Source organism: Bubalus bubalis, chromosome 8 (genome assembly GCF_019923935.1).
Source record: "Bubalus bubalis isolate 160015118507 breed Murrah chromosome 8, NDDB_SH_1, whole genome shotgun sequence".
Lineage (NCBI taxonomy): Eukaryota > Metazoa > Chordata > Mammalia > Artiodactyla > Bovidae > Bubalus > Bubalus bubalis.
The window spans coordinates 18,721,093-18,745,656 of NC_059164.1; the positions used below are offsets into that span (position 1 = coordinate 18,721,093).

The 24,564-nt window shown below is 35.0% G+C and overlaps 1 protein-coding gene across 11 annotated transcripts in view; it reads left to right on the top strand.

Annotated features, from left to right (window-relative positions):
• Positions 1-24,564, top strand: part of PHF14 (PHD finger protein 14) — a 196,709-nt gene that overhangs the window by 22,814 nt on the left and 149,331 nt on the right. For all 11 annotated transcript variants that reach the window (XM_045166355.1, XM_025290903.3, XM_025290904.3 and 8 more), the window contains exons 5-7: positions 6,636-6,795; positions 13,160-13,271; positions 16,200-16,337. In XM_045166355.1, the coding sequence (XP_045022290.1) occupies positions 6,636-6,795; positions 13,160-13,271; positions 16,200-16,337 (410 nt within the window). The remainder of the gene's footprint in view (positions 1-6,635; positions 6,796-13,159; positions 13,272-16,199; positions 16,338-24,564) is intronic.

Here is a 24,564-nt window from a genome sequence, read left to right on the forward strand (position 1 = left end):
GTTTCCTTTTGATTAGATTCAGTTTAAACTTTTTTTTTTTGATAAGAGTGCTATGATGACATTTCACATCCAGAGCATTTAATGCCAATTTATTGCATTGTTGGTGATGTGTTAAGGTAGTGTCATCCAAGCCTCTCCATCTTAAAGCTATACTTTTCTCTTTATAATTAATGAATACCTATAGGCTAATGACCTTGAGACTTGATAATAACCTGTTGCCTAACAGCCTTATACTTAGTGGTTTTAGCATCATTGACAGAGCCAGTTATTATGCATGTGGCTGCAGAATGGGGATTTTCTGTCATTCTTTCTACATTTATTAGGCAACTCTTGTTTTGTAAAGAACCTCTCCCCTTTTATCCTTTTTCAGTATTACTGTGGTCTCATTATCATCTATAACCCGATTACTCTGATACTTAAATTGTCCAGGTTTTACCAGTGAGAGCCCCTTCTGTCAGGCTCTTAACGTGCACACAAGTGTGCAGCATGCATTTGCATGTTTGCACAGTCCCCACCTGCAGTAAATAAATAAGATGAATTCCATGAGATTCCCCTCCCATGACTTACTTTATTTTACTCATTTCTTAATCTTGAGATTCTTTTCATATGAGTTACGTATGGGATATGTTACTACTTTTTAAAATGGTATATATTAATAGCTATAGAATGGATCAACCATAATGTCTTTACTTTTTTTTTGTTTCTAGTTTTCCACTGACATGCTAACAAATATGTGTCATATATATTAATGTCATTATTTGTACAGGATAGATTTCTAGAATGAATCAAAGTATAAGTACATTTAAACTTTCTAACAAACTTTGCCAGATTGCCCTTCAAACAGACTGTATTTATTTGTTTTCTTCCAACAGTGTACTAACTATTTGATCACTCTGCAACATTGCATATTAGTAAGTTTTAAAAATTCTTTTGGGGACTATCTCTTAATTAAAATATGTGTTCCTCTTATTAGTATTGAAGTTTGGTAGTAATATATGTGGCCAGTTTTTTTCTCTTTTTTCCTATTGCTTGCTGTACACTTCTCATGTCATTTCTTTATTTATTATTTTTAAAAAAAGGTATTTTATTTTTGCCTGTGCTGGGTCTTCACTGCTGTGTGCAGGTTTTTCTCTATGGTGAGTGAGGGCTACTCTCTAGTTGCAGTGTGCGAGCTTCTCATCGCTGTGTCATCTCTTCCTGCGGAGCAGAGGGTCTGGGGTGCAGGAGCTTCAGTAGTCGTGGTTTTGGGCTCAGCTGCCGCACTGCACATGGGGTCTCCCCTGACCAGCGATTGAACCCCGTATCCCCTGCGTTGGCAGGTGGACTCTCAATCACTGGACCACCAGGGAAGCCCTCTTTGTCATTTCTTAACCTGTCCTTTTTCTTATTGACTTATTGGAATTTTCTTTTTTAGTAATGTTAATCCTTTGTCTGTTATATGTGTTACAAATAGTTTGTATCCTTGCAAATACTTTTCCACCTTGTCCTGTACCTTTTAACTTTGTGGTATTTTTCACTGTTTAGAATGTTCATTTTTTTTATACAGTCACATATGTAGATCTTTCTACAAGTTCCAAAATGAATTTTTGTCTAAAATTAATGAATCCAGAAGAAGGGAAATTTTCTAAGGCATAATAGGAAGCTAGTCTTGCTAGGTTTTGTGTTTTTGGTTTTGATTTTTAATCAGGTGCCTAAGTGACAGACTTCCATATTGTAAATTAACCAGGTCACTTTTCCTTGAATATTTTCATGGTTAAATATGAACTTCTTAAATGTTTTATTTTATAAAAAGCTAATTGTCCATCATAATGTATTGGGTAAGTGGGTAAGTGAAAGTTGCTGTCATGTCCGACTGTTTGAGACCCCATGAACTGTACAGTCCATGGAATTCTCCAGGCCAGAATACTGGAGTGGGTAGCCTTTCTCTTGTGCAGGGGATCTTCTCAACCCAGGGATTGAACCCAGGTCTCCTGCTTTGCAGGTGGATTCTTTACCAGCTGAACCACAAATGAATAGTAAATAAAAATGAGGGAAGTATAGAACAGAGAGAAGATAAAACATTTCTAACAGTCCTAATATCCAGACAACCATAGTTATTGCTTTGATGTATTTCCTTTATCTTTTTCCCTTAAAAGAAATGCTTAAATAATTATAATTTAGAGAGATCTTTAAGCTGAGATTTTGCTAAAAGATAGTTTTCCAAATGTGCTTTTTAAATGTATAACTGTCTAATTCTTTTTGGAGTACTTCATCTAAATGTAGATAAATCTCTTTTCTTTTGAGGTTGCAACTTGTCACTTAGTATAAACACTTTTGTGACAAGATCTTGTAACTGACTTGTAATAGTAGGGTACCCCTGACTGTGATGTCAGTTATCCTGATATATTGATTGCACTGTGTCTGAAGAAAAATGTCACATGCATGTCATAGTACATGACAGAGCATTAGGTAGTATACTTGCCAACAATGTTTTAAATAAGGTCTCTAAGAGATATTCCTCCCCCACCCCCCATTTTATTTATTTTCCAGTCTGCTATTAGCCTAGCCCTAGACTTTTTTTTTTCTTAGCATATGAAAAAATGTATCCTTAGCAGTGTTCACGGAGTAGCAGATGTTCAAGTAATCACCATTTGGACTTTATGTGTCAACAGCATTTTGTCTCTTTTGTGCCTTAGGATATATTTGTGATAGGTATCATGCATATTATAAGTTCTTTTCTCATCATCAGCAATATTACTCAGTTTACTTAAAAACTTTTAGTACATTTTATAATCAGAGTTCTAGTGATAGGATGTTAAGTACAGAAAAAAATGTTTTAAATGGCAAATTTTGTGTTCCTGTTTTTTCTGTACTGAGAGATAGGATAAATATTAAATACTTATTGAAGGTAAGGTAACTCAGCCTCAGTGATGTGGTTGGTCAAAGTTACATAGCTAGAAAGTAGAAGACTGTAGGTCTTTTGGTCCCCAGTGACAAGTTGAATGGGGAAAGTTTCCTCTGATTTGGACTGTACATATTTCTTGAATAATAATTCAAAACAATTATAGACACATTTTATATTATTTTTCATTAAATATGATTCACATTGGTTGTGCTACTCAGAGGTTGATATTAATTGTTGTTGAGTCATGTCCAACTCTTTTATGACCCCATGGACTATAGGCCTCCAGGCTCCTCTGTGGGTTTCCAGGCAAGAATACTGGAGTGGGTTGCTATTTCCTTCTCCAGGGGATCTTCCCAACCCAGGGACTGAATATGTGCCTTCTGCATTGGCAGGTGTATTTTTTTTTTTTTTTTTTTTTACCACTGGGCCACCAGGGAAGCCTTGATCATAATTTCAAGAAATAAAACATTTCTAACAGTCCTAATATCCAGACAACCATAGTTAGTGCTTTGATGTATTTCCTTTATATTTTTCCTTTAAAAAAATAAAGCTTAAATAATTATAATTTAGAGAGATTTTTAAGTTGAGATTTTGCTAAAATAATAGCAAACATGTTTTTCCTGTTTACCCATTTTAAAACATGAAAAACATATATGAAATAGGTTTTATATATCTATAAATTTTTAATTTTCTATTTATCATCATATAAAAAACCTTTTTTCCATAATCATATTGAAGGTGTACTTGTTGTATCTTTTACTCAAAATTAGATAGGTTGAAGAGAATAAACCTCATTTTATGGTAGTTTAAATTGTTTTGTATGAAAGAAAGAAAAAGATGTTAAAATGTATTTAGTCTTTAATTTAAATGGATTAGAGTGGATATAAATGTTAGAATTTCAGTCTACACCTCAGTAGACACAACAGATATGGCAGAGAAATATGGAAAAGTGGCAAGCTGAAGACTCTGTAAAGGTAATAACACAGTGTAGATCATTTTTCAAGGGCAGTGAAGCTGAAGAAGAAATACTTATCCACTTGCTCATTGTTCTTTAAGCTTATGTGATACCAATGTTTAAAGGGACCCTTAGAAATCACTTCTGAGGTTTTTGTAGGTAATTTAATCATTGTTTAAAATCATTGATTAATCAGATGTTTGTCAGATGTGTGGTGTATTCTTTAAAAATTAGAATCGAAACTTTGCTTTATTCTAAAAGAGTGAGCTGCTATGATTTACCTTGATATTGGTGAATGAGATGAGTAAAATGGATAGTCATTTGGAGGGTTTATTATCTTGGGGCTTCATGTGAATACTAATGAAAAAAATTGCCTGAAAAATATTATTTTGTAAAGAAAATAGTTTTTTTCCTTGTGGTGTTACATAACTGAGAAATCAAATTCACTATTTTTTATTATTTTCTGATTTTTCTTCAAATAAACTATTTGCTTACTGTTATTTTTACTGAAAAATGGTCTTATCTTGCTGATAATCAATAATAACTACTCCCAAGAGGAAAATTTTATTTCTTTTTCATTTTACAGCTTATCATTTTAAAAATGTATATCCAAACAGAAGTGATAAAGGTAATAATTATTACTAGCCACAATTAGATGATTTAAAGAAATTAATATTTTGAATCTTTTTCTTGTGCATGATAGTCTAGCTCCTTTAAAATTTTTAGCATTCTTCTGTATGACATTTGGATTATGTTGAGGTTCACTGTTGTAAAACCTTTGAATAACATTTGTTGTTCAGTCGCTCATTCATGTCCGACTCTTTGTGACCCCATGGGATGTGGCACGCCAGGCTTGCCTTGTTCTTCACCAGCTCCCATAGCTTGCTCAAACTCATGTCCATTAAGTTGGTGATGCCATCCAACCATCTTAACTTCTGTCGTCCCCTTCTCCTCTCGCCTTCAATCTTTCCCAGCATCAGGGTCTTTTCCAATGAGTCAGTTCTTCCCATCAGGTGGGCAAAATATTGGAGTTTCAGCTTCCGCATCAGTCCTTCCAATGAATATTCAGGACTGATTTCCTTTAGGATTGACTGGTTTGATCTCTTTGCAGTCCAGGAGACTCTCAAGAATCTTCTCCAACACCACAGTTCAAAAACATCAGTTCTTCAGCAGTCAGCCTTCTTCACAGTCCAACTCTCACATCCATACACGACTACTGGAAAAACCATAGCTTTGACTAGATGGACCTTTGTTGACAAAGTAATGTCTCTGCTTTTTAATATGCTGTCTAGGTTGCTCATAACTTTTCTCCCAAGGAGTAAGCGTCTTTGAATTTCATGGCTGCAGTCACCATTGCAGTGATTTTGAAGCCCAGGAAAATAAAGTCTGTCAGTGTTCCCAGTGTTTCCCCATCTATTTGCCATGAAGTGATGGTGTTACATACTTATTTGTTTCACTTTGGGTATCTTTGGTGGTTGTGAGAAGACAATTTTCATCAGGCTCCTGTTGTCTGTGGAGTGTTTAATCAGTTCCAGTAGTCACATGATCTTACATTGGATGCATGGAAACTCACCTCCATGGTGAAACCTCTTGAGAGAGAATTGTTACTTACATATGTTTCTCATAGTGGTATTTTTAATGGCTTCAGTTTATTGGGGTACTTTGAGTGCTCCTTAGAATTTGGCAATAAGACCACCCTATTAGGATAAACCTGGTCAGAATTATCCTGGGATGGTTAATAGTAGGCTGTTTGTAGAAGTGACCTATCTTGAGAGTAATAAATGCGTCTTAGTAGATCAGAGAAATGCCCAACCTAAAGATAATGGGCATAATTGGAACTATTAATAGAATTAGGTTGTTATCTATTTAATTTTTAATGTGTATTATTTTTCTAAAGTACAGTTTGTCATGAGAGCAGTATCTTCCTTTCTAGAAAATGAGAGATAATATGAAGTTTGTGGTACATCAAGCACCATTTAGTTAAAAAAACAAAAACTATTTAGGAGTCATGACTATTGTAATTAACCAGGGAAGTACTGTTTATTATAAGCCACAATAAGGATTGATGTCCTACTCTAAAATGTGAAGGATTATGCTACCCTTCTTTTCATTCATCTCAGTTCTGGATACATTTTTACAGAAGATAGAAGAATTATAAATGTTAAATAGATCAGATACCTTGTATAGCTCTAGACTGGCTCAATTGTGAATGGAACTCGCTTGTTTATCTCTAAACTATTCAGATTGCTCAGTAGCCTTAATTTATGTATGTGTATGCCTATTATTTTCCTTTTACTAGTACTTACTTTGCATTTATGGTTGTATGAATTTGTGTTTTAACCAAATTCATACAAAATTAGATCAGAGATTTTTGTTTGTATGTTTTACATGATCATGGTCTTTTAGATATATTTAAATGCTCAGTACAAAGGTAGCTTGAAAATATTTACTAATTAATAGTTCCTAGACTCAATAGTTCTGATTTCTGTATAATGAAAACTCATATTTTAATGTATTTTTTGTAAAAAAAATTTTAAAGAACTGTAAAATTTTCCCCTTCTGTAATGCTTTCCAGTAGACCTAAACTTGTCCTAAAGAGTTATGTCATTGCATACACTATGAAATGGTGAAAACATTTTTATAAAATGATTTCAGTTCTGTGTTTTGACTTTAACATCATTCTTCTAAACCATTAATTTTCAGAATTATTCTCTACTTCCTTTCCCTTTTTCTTTTGTAACTTTATAAATGTGAGTTTAAAAAGTAAACTCTCATCATACTTCTTTTTTTTTTTAGGTTGTTATGGAGTTGATGGAGAGAGTGACTCTATTATGAGTTCAGCTTCTGAAAACTCCACTGAACCTTGGTTTTGTGATGCCTGTAAATGTGGTGTTTCCCCTAGCTGTGAACTGTGTCCCAATCAGGATGGAATTTTCAAGGAGACAGATGCTGGAAGGTTGATGTCATAATTCTTTTGTGTTAATATATCTGCTTTATAATGCATATGCTTCTATTCTTGTATTTATGATTTTCTGAGTTAGACATTTTCATTTGATTGCTTCTTTGTGTCTTTTTGACATAGAGTAAGTGGACAGGAGGCTACATATCAGGGCAAAGAGGAGGAAAGATCATTTATTGAGTATCTGCATTTGCCTTTATAGCCTATAATGCCATTTAATCTTAGGAATGACTTATGATCAGAGAGATGGTAAAGTTGCCTATTTTATAGGTAGAAGCTGAGGCTCAGATCTTTACATGATTTTGAACAAGTTTGTAGTTAAATTTGAACTCAGATCTGTTTGACTTCAAGAGTATATTAGTAAATAGAACGTATACAATGATTATAAAAGGGGATATTTAACTTAAAGAAGTTCTAAGCCATAATAAACAGTAACCATAAAGATATAAAAGAACTCTGAAGAAGAATACTGTAGAGCTGAGAGAAAGTTTCCAGGGAATGACAAACTTGGAAGGAAGACACCTTACCCAAGACTATGGTTCAGGCCTTGTTAGAGAAAGTGTAGTTTGAGCCTACTGGATGGCAGAGAAGTTGGCTGGTTTGCCTGGGCCAGTACCTGGCCTGTTCTTGGCAAGTGGGTAACTGGGCAGTGGTTGCAAGCCAGGAGTGTGAGGTGTCTAGGTTGAGAGGGCCACAAAAAAGTGATCTTCAGGCCGGGTCTGCAAGGTCACTGAGGGCAGAGCACTGGTGGGTGTCCTTTTCCCGTCCTGAAGAGAAGCCCCTTCCTCTTACTGTGCCTTCTGCCACTCTACTGAGACAGAGCCGAGGATCGTGTAGATGGGAAGTGCTGATGGGATTCTGTTCATTATTTCAAAGCAGATATTGAAGAGTGGATTTGAGCTGAGAGGCACCAAAATGATAACTGGCCCAGAGAACTATGTTCTTTCACTAGATTCACACTCATTTTTAGTATCACATTTGAACAGTTGTCATTGTTACAGTGTTGGCATCTTTCTTGTTTTTCCCCAGGAGACTACCAACTGGGATGGGTGACTAATATAAGATTAGTTCCTAACCTTTTATGTATTATGAATCACTACTTACTCTCTTCCCCCATGTAAGAGGGGGTACTCAATTTTTTATTTTACCACATATGGATATTTCAGTATTTTACTAAATGTTTAGTATTTTAATAAGAACAGTGAAATAACCTAGACAAATTATCATGATCATTTTTCATATTTAGAATTTTGAAATGATAGGATGCATTATATGCCAAAAAATGGTTTTTTTAAACATAATAAATTTTATTTTAGTAAAGTAAAAGCTATTTTTCTCATTTTTACCTTAATTAATGGGTAGGCCCTTGAGAAGTATTGCCATACAGTTGGGATAGCACAGAGTCTATCATGGAATCTTGGAGACTGTATATTGAGGGTATCTAGGAGAAATGACTACCCTGTATATTGATGTCTAGGAAAATGACCAAAAAGTTTACTTCTTGTCCCTCATTGCTTATCCTCAAAATAAACATTTAACATATTATTTGATGTATTGAATTGAGTCTGTGGTTTGTGTCATAGACAATGCCATTATTTTATGCCTGGACTCACTTTGACCTAGAATTAGGAAATTTACTACAACATTAAAGGTGTGTGCTTTCAAGTTAGACTGCCTATATTTGTATTCTGGTTTTTTCTTACTAACTGTGATTTTAGGCAAGTGATTTAACCATTTTATGCCTCAGTTTCCTAGCACTTTTGAGAGGGTTAAATGAGATGATGAAACTGCTGCACTGAATATGCCAGCAAATTTGGGAAACTCAGCAGTGACCATAGTACTGGAAAAGGACAGTTTTCATTTCAATCCCAAAGAAAGGAAATGCCAGAGAATGCTCAAACTACCGCACAGTTGCACTCATCTCACACGCTAGTAAAGTAATGCTCAAAATTCTCCAAGCCAGGCTTCAACAGTATGTAAACTGTGAACTTCCAGATGTTCAAGCTGGTTTTAGAAAAGGCAGAGGAACCAGAGATCAAATTGCCAACACCCATTGATTATCGAAAAAGCAAGAGAGTTCCAGAAAAACATCTATTTCTGCTTTACTGACTACATCAAAACCTTTGACTGTGTGGATCACAACAGACTGTTTAGAATTCTTCCTGAGATGGGAATACCAGACCACCGACTTGCCTCTTGAGAAACCTATGTGCAGGTCAGGAAGCAACAGTTAGAACTGGACATGGAACAACAGACTGGTTCCAAATAGGGAAAGGAGTACATCAAGGCTGTATATTGTCACCCTGCTTATTTAACTTATATGCAGAGTACATCATGAGAAGTGCTGGGCTGGATGAAGCGCAAGCTGGAATCAAGATTGCCAGGAGAAGTAGCAATTAGCTCAGATATGCAGATGACACCACCCATATGACAGAAAGCGAAGAAGAACTAAAGAGTCTCTTGATGAAAGAGTGAAAAAGCTGGCTTAAAACTCAGCATTCAGAAAACTAAGATCATGGCATCTGGTCCCATCACTTCATGGCAGATAGATGGGGAAACAGTGGAAACAGTGACAGACTTTATTTTTTTAGGCTCCAAATTCACTGCAGATGGTGACTGCAGCTATGAAATTAAAAGACGCTTGCTCCTTGGAAGAAAAGTTGTGACCAACCTAGACAGCATATTAAAAAGCAGAGACATTACTTTGCCAACAAAGGTCCATCTAGTCAAAGCTATGGTTTTTTCAGTAGTCATGTATGATTGTGAGAGTTGGACTATAAAGAAAGCTGAGCGCTAAAGAATTGGTGCTTTTGAACTGTGGTGTTGGAGAAGACTCTTAAGAGTCCCTTGGACTGCAAGGAGATCCAACCAGTCCATCCTAAAGGAAATCAGTCCTGAATACTCATTGGCAGGACTGATGCGGAAGCTGAAACTCCAATACTTTGGCCACCTGATGCAAAGAACTGACTCAAGTGAAAAGACCCTGTAGCTGGAAAGATAGAAGGCGGGAGGCGCAGGGGACGACAGGATGAGATGGTCAGATGGCATCACTGACTCAATAGACATGAGTTTGAGTAGGCTCTGGGAGTTGGTGATGGATAGGGAAGCCTGGTGTGCTGCAGTCCATGGGGTCGCAAAGAGTCGGACATGACTGAGCCACTGAACTGAACTGAAATGAGATGATTTCTGTAAACAGTGTAGTTTCTGAATCATAAGTGTGTAATAAATATCTCCTTAGTTCCTCTGCTGCTGCTACTTCTACTGCTTTTTTGATATTATTCCATTTATTTAAGGTAATCTTAGAAAAGTAACTGCATAGATCCTTTCTTAATAACTTTTCGGTCCTGCAATTTGAAATTTATGGTAATGAATGGTTGTGAATAAATACGGCAGCTTTGAGAAACACAATTTCCTTTTAGGGAAGAGCATTTATTTTACCTTTTCTCTTGTCAATAATTTGAAATTTCTATTGAGAAACTATAAAGTAGCTCTGTTACTACACTAATATGTAATATATACTAATACACAGTCCACAAACTAACTTGTAAAATTGTCTCTGATTGAAGAAAAGGAAGGCTTCTTTAACCATTGAGTTTTACTCATATATTTATATTGACTTCTGTGGATCTTTCATATATGTAGACACCTCCCTTGTTGGTGTAGCCTGGAAAATTTTTTATGCTTTTTGAACATTTTATTTGTGTTGATGCCCATACTTACCTGTAGAGTACTGTGGGAATTACAGGTCTTGATACAGTTTGAAGGATGTAATACTAGCTTGAATCAAGAGCAAAAAAGCCGTGAAGATTTGACAAGATATTTAGTACTCTAGCTTCAAATGGAAAACAGATGAAAAGAAAGAACTATGTATGGAAAGAATGAAAAATTTTTGAAATTTTCTTCTATTACATAGGCCATTTAGACTGCTTTCCCTTCTGTGTCTGATGGGAGCCACATATACTACAATAGAAAATAATGCAGTTTAATGTGAGAAGACCATCAATACATTATCATTGAATTTTTATTTTATTTTTTTCTTAAAGAGAGTATTTTATCCTGCCTTCAGTTCAGTTCAGTCACTCAGTCGTGTTCAACTCTTTGCGACCCCATGAATCGCAGCACGCCAGGCCTCCCTGTCCATCCACCAACTCCCAGAGTTCACTGAGACTCACGTCCATCGAGTCAGTGATGCCATCCAGCCATCTCATCCTCTGTCGTCCCCTTCTCCTCCTGCCCCCAATCCCTCCCAGCATGCTGCCTTAGTGGTATTATAAACCTGAATATAGGAAATATTACACATACTTTAATAGCATATCACACCTTATGCTGCAAGCATTTCACATACTTCTTTGTCACTTCCCCACTGCCTGCCTGGTGCTGTGTTCTTCAGTTCAGTTCAGTCGCTCAGTAATTAATTACTGAATGAATAAATGCAGGAATGAAAATAACTCCTGAAATGAGTTTTTTTAATGTGTTATAAAGACACCACAAGTACAAAGCATTTAAAAATCAAGTTTGATCGATGAATGTAGTTCTTATTTGAAATAAGTTTTTGTGAAGTATTTTTCTACTTAGTTTGCTTTATTAAAATATGTAAATTTAAAAGAATGTATTAATAGCTTCTGTGCTAGAATGACAATTCTGACTCTTGTTTTTTTGGTTGTCTTATTGGATGCTTGTTTTTTGTTCCCTTTCCTGATCAACATCTGCCTTCATAGCTCCAAGAAAAATGAATGATAAAGTAACAAGGAAGTTTATTCCTTTTTGATTTCTCAATTTGTCTTAATTACAAGGTTCTAAAGTACATTTAGTTAAACAAACGAACAAAAATCTATATACAACAGATATTAAAAAGGACCAAAATTATCTCAGCTGTTTGGTATGTATTTTAATAAAGACTCAAGTTGGCATCCTCATAAGTGTGGTTGTGGAAAATGATACACTTTTGTGCCAGTCACACTGAAATGGCAGTTTCAATCTGTAGTACTTGTGTGACTAGTTGTAAAAGATTTTAAGAAGGTCAATATGAAGCAAGCAGTCAGGTGTTGGGTTTATCAAAGATAAACTCCTACAGAGTACAGCGGCATTTAATACATCAGTGGAGCATGAAAAAACTGCACAAATTAAATTGAGAAAGCAGCTGCTCGTTGAAGATGTGTATCTTTATATTGAACTCCACAGGATGCATTTGGGAAGTTGGATTAAAACATTTTATCAAGAAAATCTCAAAACTTTGAATTTTCTTACCAATAAAAAAGGTTAAATTTTAAAGATTTGTAACTATTTTCCCCAGTACCTCTATAAAATGATTCTTAGTCTTATTTCTTTAAGACTCATAGTGCATCACAAAACAGAACCAGGTAGCAATCATAGCCTCTCAAGCTATGATAAAGTAAAATTTGTTGTTAATATTTTCACAAGGTTAAGAGATATTTGCCATCTCATTTTTACCTTCTTTCTTGCAGAGATGAGGGAGATCTGTTTACATTTCAAAATCTAGTGGTCCTCTATTTTGCATGGTTGTAAGCAAACAGAAAGGGTTCCTGATATATTTTATAGAGGTTCAAAACAGTTTTTAAAAAATATAATTAGAATCAATTCCTACTTTTTTTTTTAGTACACTGAAACTCTGAACATTTTGTTTTTGCTGTTGTTTAGTGTTGTAAAATCATCCAGACTTTAAAAATTATTTATTTGTGGGGCACATACATAGTACATAGGTTGTATGGTGATCAGATGAGCTGAATGAACTGTGACTTCCATATATTATCACAACTCTTCTGTCCAGTCTCCTATCAATCAGTTTCAACCTAGGAAGAAAGAAAGTTAAGATGCACACCAAGAATTTTTTTTTTAAATATGTCCTTAAGGATTATCCAATAGCTTTTAGAAAAAAGTAGCAGGAAAGATCAATGTTATATAATTTATGCAGAGTAACTAACTTCACAGTTCTTAAATTAGGATCCTTAATTCTCAGAGTGCTTAAAATATTGTACATACCTTTCCATGCATATGAAAATGTTTTGTTTCATTTGAATAGTGGTTTTGTGCAAATATTTAAGAATAACAGATAAGTGCAAAGTGTGGGGAATATTAAGTGAAAGGCAATTATAGTTGTTAACTCTCAGCTTTGGCTAAGCTGCTGGAAAAGTAGTGCTTATTGCAGTCCCCTTTTCTGTAATTAAATGATATAATTATATAAGTGTTTAATATTCTTTAGTTGTATGTCTGAGGTTTTGAGACCTGGCCATAAAATTCTTGCAGTAGTTATTTGATATGGCAGATATATTTTATGTTTATTTTCCATGTGGGCATTTTATCAGAAGGTTTGATAACAAAATCATATCTTTTCTCCTTATAGATGGGTTCACATCGTTTGTGCCCTGTACGTTCCTGGTGTAGCCTTTGGAGATATTGACAAATTACGACCAGTAACACTAACAGAAATGAACTATTCCAAATATGGTGCCAAGGTGAGACAAACTGTTTTTGGTTGTCTAAGAGAAAGTTTTACTTGTTAGTTTATATGGCATTTTACTAATATCATTATTAACTACAGAAATGCTTATTACTAATTATGCTATTGCATGTGTGTGTGCTTAGTCACTCTGTTGTGTCTGACTCTTTGTAACCTGTTTGGGCTGTAGCTTGTCAAGTTTCTCTGTCCATGGAATTTTCCAGGAAAGAATACTGGAATGAGTTGCCATTTCCTTCTCCATGGGATCTTCCCGACCCAGAGATTGAACCCAGGGTCTCCAGAATTGCAGGCGGATTCTTTACTGTCTGAGCCACCAGGGAAGCCCAATTATCCTATTGGAGAGTACTAAATCATTTATAATTGACAGTAATTTTCCCAGAAAGCCAGTAATATATAAATTCTTCCATGTGTTTGTAATTTAGTTTAACCTGTGGGGAAAAATGATAGTTGATATCACTGTTGTTTCCCTGGCATTTGGCACACTGCTTAGTGTATAATGAATTCTCAGATTAAATCCCTATTTTTAACCAGTTGGACTGAAAACAAGCTTAATTTCTAACTTTACTTTTGAAATGAAATTTATGAAATTATGAAAAGAGTACAGGAAAAACCCATTATTTTCTCAGATTTCAAGGACTGATTTTATGACTACATAACCTGCCCTAGCAAATGAGTCTCCGTAGGTTATAAATTGGTTTTTCACTATGACTTTTAGATTATGAGTGATAAGATTATACACTTATTAATTTAAACTTAAGTATATAATTACTGTACACATCTTTAGAATGGTAGAACTAATTAGGCACTGATATATATCCTCTTTCCATTACTGTCTGTTGGGCATTTGGGAAGGGAGTCTCTTGAAAAGCATTAGTAACATATTAAAGGTAAGGTGAAAAACTTAGATATTGTTGGAAGATTCTGATTTTAAACTTTGATAGTTTCTGCTATTATATCCAGAATATCCTCCTTGGACTTCAACAATCACTCCAGTAATCTTTTGCTTTGGTTTGGGTATGCAGCTTCCCTCTCCAGAATTAGCTAAAGCTTCTAGGCCCTAGTATTGAATTTACTTTCCTCAGGTAACTGTACGCTGTCTTGTTGCTTCTCTAATGCCTTTAAACTATAGTAAATAAATACTAATTTGTCTACATTTTCTAGTTGAGTAGAAGCAATACAGATTACCTAGTCCACCAGTTTTGGAAATGGAAGTTCCTACTTTTTGATAGCAGCTTCCATTGAGCCTAAAAGGAACTGACTTCCATCATTTTCAATAGGCATATGTTGTTACCATAAATATAAATGTCAAAGCAATTTAAAAAAACCAGTAAGCAGATACTGCTTCATAAAACTGAGGCTAGCAGTGACCTCTGGATTAAAAACGAGTCATTAAATGTATAATTATCAGCTGATTTTTTTTTTTATTATCACCTGCTTTTGTGTTGAAGTATTACTAGGAAAAGGAGTAAAAAAATTATGTACTGTCTAGCTCATCTGCAAAATCAAACCCAATGTTGTGAGTTTTATCTTAGACAGCTCTCTAGACCCACATTGTCTATCCATTTCCTAATCCTGATTACTTTCTTCTCTGTGTTCTCAGTTGCTTCGTTCCCTAGTGTTGTAAATGATTCAGGCAATTGAGGAAGATTCTATTTTCTTTGTTGATTGTTCTATAGTCTTTTAAGACTTCAGTGTCAGACATTTTTTCTTTGTGTTCTCTCAAAAGTCCCTTACTCAATTTCAGTTGGGTTTTTTGGTTTCATGTTTATATTACTACTTGCTGATATTTTATACCATATATATACTACTGTTAATGGAAAAGACCTTTAACTAGGCAGCAGAATGTCAGGAGTTGGCAGTATTTTCACACCGGTGCCCAGAACACAGTTCTTGGATAACAGTGCTAATATATCAGTTTGGTACTGTCTAGCCAGTAGGTACTAACTGTTACAGTGTTACAATGATCTTTTTAGCATCTATTGAAACTTTTTCATTTTTCTTTTTAAATGTTTCCCTCATATTTAATTTATATAGACTGCATTTACTAAGCAGTTCTTCCTTAACTGTCTGCTGATGGTCTTTCATAATTTAGCAAGTTTTTTTGTGAAGGTTCATATTTATAGAGTATATTTTGATAGTAGGTTTTTTTTTTTTTTCTTTTCTTCCTCTCTGTGGTTTAGTTAAAAGTATTAAAAAATAAATCAGGGTGATGGAATTTGGGGTAATTTCAACAGTTTATACCTTTAGTTTTGCAGTTTTTCCTTTTATATATAGGAAGAATATAAATAATTGGTTATATTGTGTATTATCATTAATTTCACAAAATTGTTTACTTAAGATTGCTTCTGCTTCTCTTAAATATATTTTTAAAATGCGTTATTTATTTGATTTCAATGTCTAGATCTTTTGGTGAATTTTCTCTGGCTTCTTATTCGTTTTCTTTAATTTTTTCAAATAGTATATTATTGTTGAAATAAGTGTAGTTTAATGGTTAAGAGCATGGTCTTTAAGATTATCTGGTTAAAGACTGCATTTACCTCAGTTTTCTCATGTGTAAGATGAGAATGACTGTAGTACTTCTTCCATATATTATTATGAAATAGTGTCAAATGACACTATATATAAATAATTATATATATTAATTCATGTAAAGTGCTTAGAATAGTGCTTAGTGCATGGTAAGCCCTCAACTACTTATTGTTATAATCATTATTATATAAGTGGAATTTTGGTTTTGTAGAACTATATAGAGAATTACTTTTTTTCTTATAAATATTTGGCTTACCTAAGGTTTTTGTTTATATTGATATACTATTGGTACTATTGGTTCACTATTTGTATTTTGTAGAAGCTTTGTATGAGAATGCAGTTTTTGTTCTGGGAATGTATTCCCTCTGAGACTTTTCCTATTATTCCATTGTAGGAGTGTAGCTTCTGTGAAGACCCTCGTTTTGCTCGAACTGGAGTTTGCATTAGCTGTGATGCAGGGATGTGCAGAGCCTATTTCCATGTGACCTGTGCTCAGAAGGAAGGTCTGCTTTCAGAGGCAGCAGCAGAAGAGGTAGGTTTATTTAAATCCATGGTTGGTGAATATGTTCATAAGACTTATCATGACTCCATTATATTCTCCAACAGGTGTGCATTTTAAAATAAATTTGTGAGTTTATTCTTTAAGTGTTTGTCTAGATCACTGGTCTAAAACTTTGAGTAAACAATATATATGAATTTTTTCAGTCTTAAAGCAAGCCATACATTTGGAAAACATGTTACAAATTTTATAATGAAATCTGACAAATAAAATGAAACATAATTCAAGGTGTTTTAAAGCATTATAATGTCTGCGTATCTTGTATAAGAATCTAAAGTTATATTTTAGTAATAACCTTGCTCTGTTTCTCTTTAAATAAATCACTACCCTGTCTTCAGTACCTGCATTTCTATTTCTTTAGAATTATTTCTAATTCTAAAATTTTCCTACTAAAAATTTAAGCAATCAGTCGTTTTCAAAGTACATTTTTGGAACTCTTCAGTATTCTCTCAAGGTCTGTGAGGTTAAAACTGTCTTCATAATAGTATGAAAATAATACGTACTTATTTTGCTCTTAATTTTCTCACAAGTAATAGTGGAGATTTCCAGAGATTATATAGCATATAACGATATAAGCATTTGAATGTGGAAGCAGTTTTGAAAATCCAGCTGTCTTCTTTAAATCTAGATATTAAGAGACTTGCAAAAATGTAAAACAGTGTCACTCTTCTCACTAAAAATTTTTATGTATGTAAATTTTAGTATTTTTCATTAAAGTGTTATTTTTATTAACATGTAGTGGGCTTATTGTTATTTTAAAATAAATGAATATTTTTAAAATTTCTCAATTTTAAATTCTAATATGGTAACTGTAACTCACATAGACTCTTTGCAGGTCTTCAAAACCTTTTACTGCTATAAGGGATCCTGAGACCAAGTTTTGTTTTCTTTTGTTTTTTTTAAGCTTTTTATATAAGTAGGTAATTGAGTGTTCTATAATTCTTACTTTATATTTGGAATAGATTTATGGTAATATCTAAGCCTCTGTTGTTATGCTACTTTATTGGGTGAATTTTCAGTGTCATGTAAAAATATATTTTTTATGTTGGGCTTTCATCTTACTCCATTTTATTTCATAGGCAAGAAACAAGTAAAAAAGATAATCTCATGAAGAAAATTTTTTGAGCCAATTTTAAGGGACATATTTTACCAATGAATTGATCCTATTGAGATTATAATTTGGGCACATGTATCTGTTTTTGTGCCAGTCTCTGATTATGATGAGTTGTATTTTGATTAATTGAAGAAGAGTACTAAAGGGACATTGTGCATTTTCACAGCTATTTGGTAGACCTATGTAGAGGAGCAATTGTATAATGGGGTCATGTAGATTACTCGCTGGTCATAGCAAACACCCTCCTCCAGTGACACAAGAGACGACTCTACACATGGACATCAAATGGCCAGAACCAAAATCAGATTGGTTCTGATTATATTCTTTGTAACCAAAGATGGAGAAGCTCTATGCAGTCAGCAAAAACAAGACTGGGAGCAGCTGACAGTGGCTCAGATCATGAACTCCTTATTGCAAAATTCAGACTTAAATTGAACAAAGTAGGGAAAACCACTAGGCCATTCAGATATGACCTTTAGGTCAAATCCCTTACTATTATACAGTGGAAGTGACAAATAGATTCAAGGGATTAGATATGATAGACAGATCTAATCTGGAAAGCTATGGATGAAGAATCATGACATTGTACAGGAGGCAGTGATCAAAACTATCCCCAAGAAAGAGAAATGCAGAAAGGCAAAACATTTGTCTGAGGAGGCCTTACAAATACCTGAGAAAAGAAAAGAAGCAAAAGGCAAGGGAGAAAAAGAAAGATATATCCATCTGAATGAAGAGTTCCAAAGAATAGCAAGGAGAGATAAGAAAGCCTTCCTCAGTGATCAATGCATAGAAGTACAGGAAAACAATAGAATGGGAAAGCCTAGAGATCTCTTCAAGAAAATTAAGAGATACCAAGGGAACATTTCATGCAAAGATGGGTACAATAAAGGACAGAAATGGTATAGACCTAGCAGAAGCAAAAGATAGAGGTGGCAAAAGTACACAGAAGAACTATACAAAAAAGATCTTCATGATCCAGATAACTACAATGGTGTGATCACTCACCTAGAACCAGACATCTTGGAGCGTGAAGACAAGTGGGCCTTAGGAAGCATCACTATGAACAAAGCTAGTGGAGGTGATGGAATTTCAGTTGAGCTCCTTCAAATCCTAAAAGATGATGGTGTGCAAGTGCTGCACTCAGTATGCCAGCAAATTTGGAAAACTCAGCAGTAGCCACAGGACTGGAAAAGGTCAGTTTTCATTCCAGTCCCAAAGAAGGGCAATGCCACAGAATCTTCAAACTACTACACAATTGCACTCATTTAACATGTTAGCAAAGGAATTCTCAAAATTCTCCAAGCCAAGCTTCAGCAGTACGTGAACTGAGAACTTCCAGTGTTTAAGCTGGATTTAGAAAAGGCAGAGGAACCAGAAATTCAATTGCCAACATCTGTTCGATCATAGAAAAAGCAAGAGAATTCCAGAAAAACATCTACTTCTGGTTCTTTGACTACCCCAAAGCCTTTGACTGTGTGGAAAACACTTTAAGAGGTGGGAATACCAGACCACTTTACCTGCCTCCTGTATGCAGGTCAAGAAGCAACAGTTAGAATTGGACATGGAACAACAGACTGGTTGAAAATTGGGAAAGGAGTACGTCAAATCTGTATAGTGTCACCCTGCTTATTTAACTTATATGAAGAGTACATCATGCAAAATTCCGGGCTGGCTGAAGCACAAACTAGAATCAAGATTGCCGTGAGAAATATCAATAACCTCAGATACGCAGATTGTATCACCCTTATGGCAGAAAGTGAAGAGGAATTAAAGAGCCTCTTGATGAAAGTGAAAGAGCAGAGTGAAAAAGCTTGCCTAAAACTCAACATTCAGAAAACTAAGATCATGGCCTCCTGTCCCGTCACTTTATGACTAATAGTTGGGGAAACAATGGCAACAGTGACAGACTTTATTTTCTTGGTCTCCAAAATCACTGCAATGGTGACTGCAGCCATGAAATTAAAAGATGCCTGGTCCTTGGAAGAAAAGCTATGACCAACCTAGACAGCTTATTAAAAACAGAGACATTACTTTGCTGACAAGGCAAAGCTGTGGTTTTTCAAGTGGTCATGTATGGATTTGAGAGTTGGACCATAAAGAAAGGTGAGCACCAAAGAGTTGATGCTTTTGAACTGTGATGTTGGAGAAGATTCTTGAGAGTCCCTTGGGCTGCAAGGAGATCAAACCAGTCAATCCTAAAGGAAATCAGTCCTAAATATTCATAGGAAGGACTGATGCTAAAGCTGAAGCTCCAGTACTTTGGCCACCTGATGTGAAGAGCCCACTCATTAGAAAAGACTCTGATGCTGGGAAAGATCAAAGGCAGGAGGAGAAGGGAATGACAGAAGACAAAATGGTGGATGGCATCACTGACTCAATGGACGTGAGTTTGAGCGAGCTCTGGGAGATGGTGGAGGACAGGGAAGCCTGGAGTGTTGCAGCCCATGGGGTCACAAAGAGTTGGACATGAATGAGCGACTGAACAACAACAAATCACTCCTGATGGTTGGCAGAAATCCAGAGAGATAAAAGAAATAAGACTCAGCAGATCAGACAAATCTCAGTGAATATCTGGATCAGGGAATCTGTAGGTTAAGGTTATGACTTTACTTCTGGAAACTTTGAACTTTGTAGGCAGGATGGTTTTTTTGTAGCCATTTCTTTTAGAACTTGAGAGGACTTTGCCTTTTATACTGTGATAGTTTGGGTCTCTTTGTATAGTGCCATCCATCATTATTTTTGGTAGACAGTCACTAAGAGTCAGACATGACTGAGCAACTTCACTTTCCCTTTTCACTTTCATGCATTGGAGAAGGAAATGGCAACCCACTCCAGTGTTCTTGCCTGGAGAATCCCAGGGACGGGGCAGCCTGGTGGGCGGCCATCTATGGGGTCAGACATGACTGAAACGACTTAGCAGCAGCAGCAGCTATTTAATTAATGAAAATGTGTGAAGCAGCCATGTATGAGACTGCAGGTATAATGGGGTCCATAGTGATTTAGAGATTGCATCTCCACATAAAGGCATTCAAATTAAAACAAACAAAATACAGTATTACACTGAATAAATAGTTTACAGTTTGTGGTCTGAATATCTATATTTCTGTGAGCTAATCTGGGGAAATTTACAGAGAAAGTTAGATAAATCACGATGTGGAAACAGGTTTTTTTCCTTGCCTTGCTCCCTCCTTTGATTGATTAGGTAGGAATTCTGGATTTTGGAATAATGAAGTGTGATTTTTCTCTCCCCATCTTGTTAAATGAACTCTCTTTGGGAAAATGATTTAAAGCATATTTGCATGTATTTGTGGTTTCTTCTTGTAAACAGTTATATAGTTGAAAAATCAACTATATAAAGAATATACAAAGAAACTATATAAAGAATTTTGAATAGGATTTTAAAAATACAAGACTTGGCTTGAATCAATATCAATGAAGTTTGCTCTTGTCAGTAAACATCTTGTTAAAATGAACTTCTTGGCTACTTCTCCTGGTTGTACTTGTGTAGATTAAGATTTATGTAATGCATATTTGATGAAAACATAAATTTTAAATCAAAATAGATGTGCTGTTTGTGGGTATGCCTTGTCTTCTGTTTCAGTTTTATGACATTAGAGAAAGCACTTTTTTTTGCCTTTTTTTAAGACTGTTTTATTAAGTTGGATATCTTACTTCTTGATGGTTGTTTTATACAGGCAGTCAAAGAAAGGTTGAAAAAGAGCATGAGTACTTTGGTTTCATCCAGTGACATCATAACCCTAGCATACTTTTTACATCTTTTTATAGCCGTCTGCCATAGTACTTTATCCTATTAGTGACATCTATTCTATTGCTTTTGACCCATTTTGTGAAAATTCTAGATTATTTAGAATATTTAACCATGTTAAGACCCTGGTTGCTCAGACGGTAAAGCATCTGCCTACAATGAGGGAGACCTAGGTTTGATCCCTGGGTCGGGAAGATCCCCTGGAGAAGGCGATGGCACCCTACTCCAGTACTCTTGCCTGGAAAATCCCATGGACGGAGGAGCCTGGTAGGCTACATTCCATGGGGTCGCAAAGAGTTGGACATAACTGAGTGACTTCACTTCACTTCATGACAAAATATATCTTATTGTTAAAACCACACTATAAAACAGGCCCAGTTATGCTGATTGCAATTTATGTTTCATATCATATAGTTAGCCTTAAGATTCCTTATCTTTCACTTAAACCATCTGGTAGTTTCTTCTATGATAAAGTATGATTTTGGTACTGTGAACATTGTTATAATCTGTTACAATGTAAAAAATTCTCTTTGAAATAATGTGAAATTATGTATCAATTTTTTTTCCTACAACCTTTGATTTAATGGATTGAAATCATTCATGAACTAAATTTCAGAGGCTCAAATTAGATATTTGGTACTGAACTGATGCCTTAATATTGCTAGAAGAACCAGGATTGGTAAGAATAGCTCTTGTTGGATCAAAATATTTTTAAATGAATTAATGAAGAAGTTACATCCCTTAAAAGTAGGTATTTTGTATGAGATCTTCAGTAATATTTTTATATGGCTGTTTTAGGCATTATTTTAAAAATTATTCTGGATGAATTTTGACAGTTACTCAGATCACTTTCTCTCACACTCCATATCTACTCCATTAGCATATCCTGTCTTCAAAGTATATCTAGGACATGTTCAATGTTATCTTGCTAAGTTCATTGCTGTGCCCTAGTCCAAGTCTTTTTTTGTCAACTGGATTAATAACCTCCTAGCTCTTTCTGGCCTTGTCTTGCTAGAGCAGAGGGTGGCAATTTTTTCTTTTTACTATAAAGAGCCAGATAGTAAATATTTTAGGCTTTGTGGGCCTATGGCTTGTGTGTAACTATTTAACTTTGCCACTGATTATGAAAAATCCATAGACAATATATAAACAAATGAACATGGCTGTGTTCAAATAAAACTGTATTTCTAAAAACAGGCAGTGCCAGATTTGGCTTTTAGGTCCTGCTTTGGTGTCAAGCCTTTTCATAGAGAACAGAGGACATTTTCAGTTGTAGCTAGTATTATCCCATTAAAATCTAAGTCGGATCTGGTCACTCCTTTGCTCAAAATCCTTCAATGGCTTTCCATCTGATTCAAAGTAGAGGCCAGTTTCTCTGCTGATCTATAAGGGTCTGTGTGATCTGGCTTCACATTACCTCTCTGAGTTGATCATTTCCCCTCATTCAGCCTCATTGGCTCACTTGTTGCTCCTTGAATGGTTGGCCAGGTGAGCTCCTGCTCTGGGCCTCTGTATTTGTTTCCTTGCATGGGCTGCCTTTCCCCCACATGGCTCATTCCCTCACTTTTTTTCAGGTCTTCATTCTATATCTACTACTCACTGTGGCGTTTCTTGGTCACCCTGTCTAAAGTTGCAATCCTCCCCCTCCCATAACAGTTTCTATTCTCTTTTCTGCTGCTTTCTTCCCTTTTTAACTAACCTAACCACTGTCCAGTATAGCTCTAGTAGTTTTCTGGTAGTGTCTTTAGGAATTTCTAGGTATAGCACTAGTATCATATGCAAACAGTGACAGTTTTACTTCTTTTCCAATTTGAATTCCTGTTTCTTCTGTGATTGCTGTGTCGAAGACTTCCAAAATAACTATATTGGATAAAAGTGGTACAAGTTTCTATCCTTATCTTGTTCCTTATCTTGTAGGAAATGCTTTCAGCTTTTCACTCTTGATTATGATGTTAACTGTGGATTTATTGTAAATGGCCTTTTTTTATGTTGAGGAATGTTCCTTCTATGTCCACTTTCTGAAGAGAAATCATAAATAGATGTTGAATTATGTCAGAAGATTTTTCTGCATCTATAAAGATGATCATATGGTTTTTATTTTTCAATTTGTTATTATGGTATATCACATTGATTGGCTTATAGATAGATACTGAAAAATCTTTGCATCCCTAGTATAAGTCCCACTTGATCATGGTGTGTGATAATATGTACGATTCTTTTTATTTTGTTTATTGTCTGTCACTTTCATTAGGACACAGATTCATGAGGACAGGGATTTTTTGTTATTATTTTTCACTGTGTTCTCAATGAATAGAATACAAGTTGAGGGACCAATCCCTTCTATCATTCACCTTGTATGTGATCAGCTGTTTAGCATGTAAGGTTTTTTTTTTTTTTCTTTTAAGATTTCATTAAGAAAAGAGTTCTAGAGTAAAATTAGTTTTCAGACCATCATTTTGTGTATAATGAATTGCAATTTGATTTCCCATTTATCCTTGTTTTGATTTCCTATTTATCTACAGGCATTGCCTGAGGGTATTTCCTTGGTACCTTTTCTTGTGGTATTAGAATAACTTTATTCATACATGTGTCTCTGTCTCTTTGGTTTGCATAAGTTGCTCACTACTTCCTCCAGCTTGGTTATCTGTTAGCAGATAGATCACTTTCACTTTGGTACTTCTCTAAGAATCTTATTTAACTTTTTTTTGAAGTATGACTGTAAGAAATATAATTTACTTGGAATTTATACAGATTATCAACTGCTCCAGACATTTACATGAGCCATATTATTAGATATTTATGTTCTTGGATAAAATTATTTTGACTCTTAACTATTATTCATTTAGTTGATGTGTACTTTTTATACTTTTGTTGTTGTTGAAAGCCTTATTGATTTTTTCTTTTGTTTAATCTGAGAATGTTGATGAGCCTGTTTCTCAGTACATTATGTAGTGTTTTTTCTCTCAATTCTTAATAGTAGGTGTAGCTGTGTGTTTGCTTATTAACTGGTTTCTGATACTGTGAATTATGTTACTGATTGCAATAACTTCTTTAATTTTCTGGAAATTTCAGAGCCTCATGTGGAGTCTACTACCAATGTGCTTGTGACTTTTATGATAAATGTTTTGGTGGTTCATCTTTTTGATGTTGTACCTTATCTAGGCTTTTGGAAGCAAGTAATAGAATACTTAGCTGTGGTAGCCATGTGTTAACTATCTCATGACAGGAGACCTAAACAATAGTAGTTCTGGGGTTGTTTCAGAAGCTCAATGATTAAGTCTTATTTTATTCTTCTATTCTACCAACATCAATATGCTTTT